Here is a 7,741-nt window from a genome sequence, read left to right on the forward strand (position 1 = left end):
GAAAGTGAAGACCTGGGCTTTAACTACGGCAGACGTAACAGCATGATTGATGAAGTCAACAGGTACAATGAGTATTAGGACAGGGAATTTTTATTCAGGCTCTTCTCAGGACTTCAGAGTGATCACAGTGATCTCCTCACACGGGTTACAGTACAGTACTGTATTTTATACACATGAAGTACACAAGAATAGAGGCCTTTAGAGGAGAATGGAAAGAAACTATAAAAGTACAGTACAAATGTACAACTATAAAACATTAAAAGTCAAGTTATACATTTAAACAGGCACTGTCTTGTCAGCTGATACAGCTTTCATTCTGCTGTGGAATAATAAGTTTAAGAAACTGCTCCCTTGTGACCTATACAGTAAATCATTGCACAGAACCAACCAGCATCAGACACCATTACAGACACTGTGTACAATAACACAACACATAAAAGGACTGTAAGTGGGGACTTTTCACATTCGAAGTGACTAGTAAGGGATAATCAACGACGCGCCGTGTGTTTATAGGAAAATAATGCACGTTCGAAGTGGTAATAAGGACCCAACGCCGCAGGCGGAGGGGACTTAACACTTCGATAAGTGCATTATTTTCCTATAAACGCACGGCGCGTCGTTGGTTATCCCGCTTATACCACTGCTACTATCACTTTCGTTTATATTGCCGCTGTCTTGGATACAACGTTGTTGTTTTTACCGTTACATTGACATTGGCAAATTAATATTCAAGTGTAATAAGCCCAAAAGTAGGGAACTACTTCATAGCCGTGCGGTATATAGAAAAATAATGCACGTTCCAAACAGCGCATCACAATAGGAAATTTGACCAAGCAGTGGTATATACAATTGAACACATACTACAGTCCCTGGTCCCTGATGACCTTATTTAAATCACCATAAATTCAGGAGGTCTCAGCACAACAACTACAGCCATTATTACAAACCAATGAAACAATGAATGAGAAGGAATAATACACTATGTGCTGTGTATTCATCAGAACTACAGCTTCTTTTGTGTAATCACTTGCAGTAGTACCTCGTGGGGCTTTTCCACTGCAGGGTATTGTATAGCCGAGTCGAGCTGATATCATGCAATGGAAAAGCCCCTTTGGATTACAAGGCAAGCGTGCTAGCAAGTGAGCTAAAATCCATGTGGGCTAGCACCTTTTCCTAGCATGTTTAGGGTCAGAAGGGAGGTTTGCCTGATGTGTAACAGTGGCCAACTGGCAGGCCTACAGTGGCGTATACAGTAGCGATGCAGTATGTAGGCCTACCAGCTGGCCACCGTGCTTATTTGATAACCTAGTTTCAAGTTTCAAGTTTTTTTGGATTTTTTTTACTAGAGATCAAAGTCAAAAGTGGTTATCCATTCCATACAGTGCAACATGTTAGCAATAGCCTGGCACCCGCCTGACTGCGTACTTCAGCTCATTTACATTTCTCTTCATACTCCATCTGGTAAAGCTTGATCCAGTTTCGATACAGATACAGAGGGCGTTCCCAAGAGTGATTACATTTAAGTTTCAAGCCTATCGTTATTGTTGTGTCCCCCGTGGTTATCATACATACGTCATTACCAAACGTTAGTGATTGAACTCCAATGAATTCAAACTTCAGACAAGCGTCCACAATCGTTTGTCAATGAATCTAGACCAGATTCTCTGCGAAGAACACATGGAGAAGAACTACTTCATGTTACGTCAATAGCATCATTAATATGCCACTGCCTCTTGCGTGAATGACTGTTTAAATCTCTCCTCAACAAATTGGGATGTTCAGATGTCCCATAAACATGAGGTCTTTCAAGGTCTTTCACCAGGTATGGATCACATTGCTGTAGAACCCTGTAGAAGTCCTCCTGAGCTGGACCTCCTTTCTTCTCCAGCATGAGCAACAGAGTGCGGTTCCGCACGGATCCGTCCTTGTTCTCCACCTCTTCTCTCTCCTGGGGGTTAAGAACTCTACATTTCTGCAGCCCAGAGAGGATGGGCCTCAGGAGTCCTAGACGAGTCTCCAGCTCTGCCTTGTGTCTGTGGAAGAAGTCCTGACCTGGTGGGGTGTACGGACTTAAAGGACTGGACTCTGCAACACAAAAGGGAGACATCAAAATTCTCTACCTTTGTTCTCAAGTTGGGCTACACCACACTTTGACGCTGAAATATCAATGATCACTGTTGACACATCAATGTTTGTGCGTCTATGTCTGCGCTTTAAGTGTGTAATTTACATGCAATATATTTTTAAAGTTGAAGAAACGTTGAGTTTATACTTTCTCCAGTGAAATGTGTACCTGCTATGGTTCCTCCTTTATGGGAACCTGTTAATGAAAACAACAATGCTTAATGGAAATGCAAATCAGCCATTTCATTATTAACAATTGTACATGTCATGGAAGTTGCATCATATATTTCTGAAACTGGCTTACGTTGAAGGTTCACATAAGTTTGCCATACACATTCCGTGCCATTTTCTTTTTCATTTTGCTTTTTTTCATGTAGATATAGGTTAATGGGCTCTATGTTGGATAAAGCCACTTGAAAGGTTGGATAGTAGTCTTCATAGCTTTCAACATCAAATTCTGCAATCTGTTAACAATCAGGGCAAATGACAAATGCAAAACAAATGTTATTTCTTTATTTAAAAAATATCACATTCATTCAGAAAATTGTTTACTGTTTACCTTTGGAGTTACTGTGTGCTTTTCGGAACTACAGGTGAGACTGTAGGTCTCATCTGGGACGAGTTTACATTTTGATGGAGTATCAATATAGATCTCATTTCTTGGCTCTGTCATCTTCCGCCTATTTTCAAATACCTGAAATTGGAAGAATAAAACTGACTGACATTAAATTTTCAACAACATTCAAAAGCAAAGATATATTTTTCTTTTAACTCCAGATATAGTTAGTACATGTATCTAAATGGTACTAAAACTTTTAGCAAAAAATCTGCATTACTTCCTTGTATATTCCTTGTAACAGAAAGCAACTTTGTCTCAGAGTCTCAGACTCATTAGTTCACCTGTTATTTTATTAGCATGTTCTTTACAAATATAATGTTATGAAGGTAGCTGGTTATGAAATGTATGTAATCTTGTAATCATAATCAATGTCCTTGAAAATCCTACCTCCCTGAGAACAACATTTTTTGGTAGCAATAGAACGTTCAGCGTGAGGTGGTCGAGAAACAGTAGCACAAGAGCTCGGATTCTACTATGGCCGTTTCCCTCACTGTGTTGTTCCTTGGCGAGTCCAAACTTGCAGAATCCATTGATATTCAAAAACACATGGGTGTCTGACGTTCTCACAGCCTGGAGCTTCTCAAACGTTTTGTCTTTTATATGGATTACAATTAGTGATGGAGTCTCTTCACCTGCAAAAAAAAGGAAAGATGATGCATAGAAGAGAAATAGAACTTCCTAATCTGGCTGGGAAATGTTTAAAATACCTTTGTGGGATACTGTGAATTGTTTTTAATCTTAACTTGAAGCAAGGATTAATATATTTGTACATTTCCCATTTCCAAGACTGTTGGGGCGCTATGTAAAATGTAGATAAAAAGGGAATGCAATACAAGTGGCATATTCACAATAGAACATGACCAATGTATCAAATATACTGTACATTGTACTCATAAACTAAGAAAGTATTCTATCTTATGAAATAAAATATATAGCTAATTTCCAATTTGATGTCATCAATATGTCTCAAAACAGCTGGGCAACATGCATAATGCATTCCATTATCACATTTTGGAAGGGCTCACTGCTTGAATATCAGCCACTCACTGGAAATGATCTGGCAGTGTGGAAACCCCAGCTGTCTGACTGTCCCCTGAAGACCTTTCATCTTGAACAGAGGTCCTGCTGCCACTAAACCTTCTTGTTCCAGCTTCTTGTAGTCCCAGGGAACTGTGTGGTACTGCACCTCAGCTGCTGTGGCTGTTTTGAATATCAGTCCTGTGTAACGACACTGGTACACACCTTCGGTGCTACAGCTGAACCTGTAATCAGAGCCACAGGGATAAGCAAATCATACACATTTATTCAAGTTTAAAAAAGGTTACTGCAAGACCCTATGACTGTCAAATCAATAAACCTGTATGTGGTCCTCTCCAAAGAAGCAGAGGTCTCTGGTGTGAAGACCTAGATAGATAGATAGATAGATAGATAGATAGATAGATAGATAGATAGATAGATAGATAGATAGATAGAACGTTACTTTATTGATCCTCAAGGGGAAATTCAATTCAAGGACCTGAGAGAAGCACCCAATTACATTATTAATGTTGCATGTCTGACAGGCAGATATACAATAAATATAATGTTGCATTAGCAACTCACACATCACATACCTCTACATTTCCTTTGCATTCTCCACCTTCAGAATTAAAAACATCTCCACCTTTACCTGTAAAACCATAGATTAAAAATGTATAGAGAACATAAACAGCACTTGTAAACGGAGACAGATATTGCAGACAATAAATGTGGGATGTCAATCATACCTTCAATTGGAGGCTGTCCAAGAAAATGTCTACAGAAAACAAAAATAAGTCATTATAAAAACGTACAATATGTTTTATTTTAGAACATTTAAAATCGATGCACAAACAATGTATTTGTATCCAACTGAAAATAGCGGTATAATGACTTCATACAGTTTACCTTGGTGGCTGCGGTGGAATGGATGTCTGTGGTAGCATGATGCCTGAGGGACCAGGGGCCCCACTGCTCTCTGCGTCACTTTCATCATCATCATCATCATCATCATCATCATCTTTAAAGAAATAAACTAGAGTCTCACTAAATTAGCCAATAAAGCAAAATTCTAGCAGGAGAATTTCCACCTGGGCCCTGTTGTTAGATGTCATTCTTCACCCAAACACAATAGTGTCATACAGGCACAGGTCAGTCTCTGTAAGAGGTAATTTCCATGTTGCTGACTACTCATTAATATTTTCGTTTCATTACTTAGATGCTTGATTTAAGAAAAAATAAACTTTACATAATTCTTCTCAACGTAAATGGGGGAAAAAGGAGAAGAAGACAAAGGTGTGTGACAGCAAGCACTCAAATTATACTGCTTCTTTACATAGTTCAACAGGCATAGTGGCATCTCCCTCCTGTCCATGATTCAGTGGTAATGTTTTGAGCCTCTTAAATGGCACAAAGCGTTGTCTACTTTAACATTATTGTCTGTCCCCTCCAGATAGGATGGTAGCCATCTAGTAATTCTCACCATTCTCACATTTTCCCCTCCTAACAACAGAACTTACAAACATCTAAAACCAGAAACCAGTTAGAAAAATGCCTCTGTTGAAACGGATGTTCATACCACCAACCCAGTGGTAAAATAATTAAAATCAGGGTAATTTACCTTTGGAATCAATGGACAGTGCTCCAAAGAGGTCACTGTAGAAAATAAAATATAGAAGTATTAGCATAAACATGTTCTAACCCTAACTCTTAATTTGAACAATCACATTTCTAAACAATACAGTGCACAGACAGTTCTGTGGTCAACATCAGCAATGCAAATACTCAGTTGTCTAGAGCAGTGGTTCTCTACAGGTGCTGTGAGGCAAAGTGAGGTGTGCGGTGGAATTTTGAGGAACCCAATGCATTTGAACAGACTCATGAAATAGGCTAGAGGGATACTCTAAGTACTTACAGTGCCCTCCGTAAGTATTGGAACACAGGCTAAAGATCAATTTCCATCTTTTGGAAATTGATCTTAATGCCTTAAATTAACAAATGAGGAAATATCTAGGATAACCCTTAGATAACCCTTCACCATACCTAGAGATTGGCATGGTTTTATTCCAGTTAGCCTATTAGCTGGTTTCATTCTCATTGAGCTCAATGCAAATCAAACAAGCTAATACTGTAGGCTAACTGAAACAAAAACCATGCCAATCTCTAGTCTAGAAATTGAATTAAAAAAGGACAAAAGGTGAAATCAGTGATAAAACTTTCACCTGAATGTCTTTGCTTTACTTCTTACTCCTGAGGGTCCAGGCTGACTTTGGAAACTATCGTCCCATCCGAACCTGCATGAATGTGACAGACAGCATAGAGAACATGCATAAGGGGAAGAAATAAAGGCATCAGGCAACAGTCAATATGCCAGCCAGAGTATCAATCATGACCAACCCTTGTTTTTACTTTGCATGTTAAATATTATGCAAGGTTGCAGAATTATTAAATGTGTGGGGCAAAGTAATAACCCAGACATCTGAAAAAAGAAAACAAAAGAACCGAACCAGCATTTTTAGTGTACCTCTCCATTTCCTGTGGAATAGACACTGCTCCTGAGAGGCCAGCGGCTTCATACTTCTCTGATTCACTTTCATCACCATCGTCATCATCATCATCATCTTCTTCTTCTTCTTTATCTTCATCTTCAAACAAATGAACTGTTAGTGTCTCACTTGCTAGCCAACCACCTAGCTAACCATCCAGCATAAAAGTGCAATGTACCTTGGGAATCACTCAACAGTACTCCAAAGAGGTCTCTGTGGTGGAAAAGAAATCAGTGTTTTGCCGTTATTAGTAGCATTGATGGACAACACATTTGCCACTGTGCCATAACTTTGAGAAACCAACATACTGTAAGTATGCATACAAGCATAGAGCCAACTATGGCGCTTCCAATGCCATTTATATTCCGATATTAATCTGATTAAGACAATAAGACACTCCCACATAAACAGCATTTTCTGAAAGCCTTAACCAGAATAAGATCATATTCAGAATAAACAATAACCAAATTAAGGTATGTGGACTATTCCAATCTTATGCACAATATTGAGCAAGGCTTTACCACGAGTTGCTCCAGGGAGATTGAGATTGTCCCTTGTAATGATTGACATATGTCAGTTTTAAATAAAAGTGTTGTAAAATGAATAAAACTAAATTAATGAAATACAACATTAATACAGTATTATGTACTGCACATCACTATGAAATCAAATTACAGATGGCAAAGTAGTAACTTTAAACATTAAACATTCCATCATTTAGTTTAGGGGGCAGCCATGACCTACTGGTTAGGGCTTCGGGCTGGATTGGGATAAATGCAGAGACCAAATTTCCCTCTCGAGATCAAAAGAGTATGCTTATATACTGATACCTATCTATCTCCTGTATATGTGGCAGGAGAGGTCCTGAGGGGGCTTCATTGCTCTCTGAGTCATTTGTATCATCTCCAGCATCCAATGCACTGTAGAAAATGAGCAAAGTTCATCACATCACAACAAACAGCAACAGCAAATACAGGGTTATCACAACAAAAGCTACACTAGATAGATATACTTTATTGATCCCCAAGGGGAAATTCAAGTAAGTAAACTAAGTAAGGTGTATTCTGCTCAACACTGTGTCATTAAAATACACCGTTACAACAATGTTAGATAGATAGATAGATAGATAGATAGATAGAGTCTTTATAGTCCTATAAAGGATATTCTTCTTAACACGTCAATACATTCCATAAACAGACTGCAGCATTTGATGTTCACATCACAGTCTCATACATATAACATATCACACATCACATATAACATATACCATTAACATCAACATCAACATTAACATTAACATAAACATTAATTAATTAATTAATTAGGGCCCAGAGTCATCCATTTGTGGTTAAGTTGAGGTAGTTTCACAGGGGTAAGAGCTTGACATTTTCATCTCATTAGCCAACAGCTAGAGCCCACATGTTCATGTCCCCAG

General features: G+C 38.6%; 1 protein-coding gene across 1 annotated transcript; it reads right to left on the minus strand.

The window, feature by feature from the left end:
• Window positions 1–1,693: 1,693 nt before the first annotated feature.
• Window positions 1,694–4,424, minus strand: LOC134077409 (caspase recruitment domain-containing protein 8-like). The gene is made up of 7 exons (XM_062532999.1): window positions 4,363–4,424; window positions 3,791–4,005; window positions 3,131–3,375; window positions 2,684–2,818; window positions 2,429–2,588; window positions 2,294–2,320; window positions 1,694–2,085 (listed from the first exon to the last, which is right to left on the minus strand). Exons 1-7 carry the CDS (start codon window positions 4,422–4,424, stop codon window positions 1,694–1,696), a joined length of 1,236 nt encoding a protein of 411 aa, XP_062388983.1.
• Window positions 4,425–7,741: the final 3,317 nt, after the last annotated feature.

Source organism: Sardina pilchardus, chromosome 1 (genome assembly GCF_963854185.1).
Source record: "Sardina pilchardus chromosome 1, fSarPil1.1, whole genome shotgun sequence".
Classification (NCBI taxonomy): Eukaryota; Metazoa; Chordata; class Actinopteri; order Clupeiformes; family Clupeidae; genus Sardina; species Sardina pilchardus.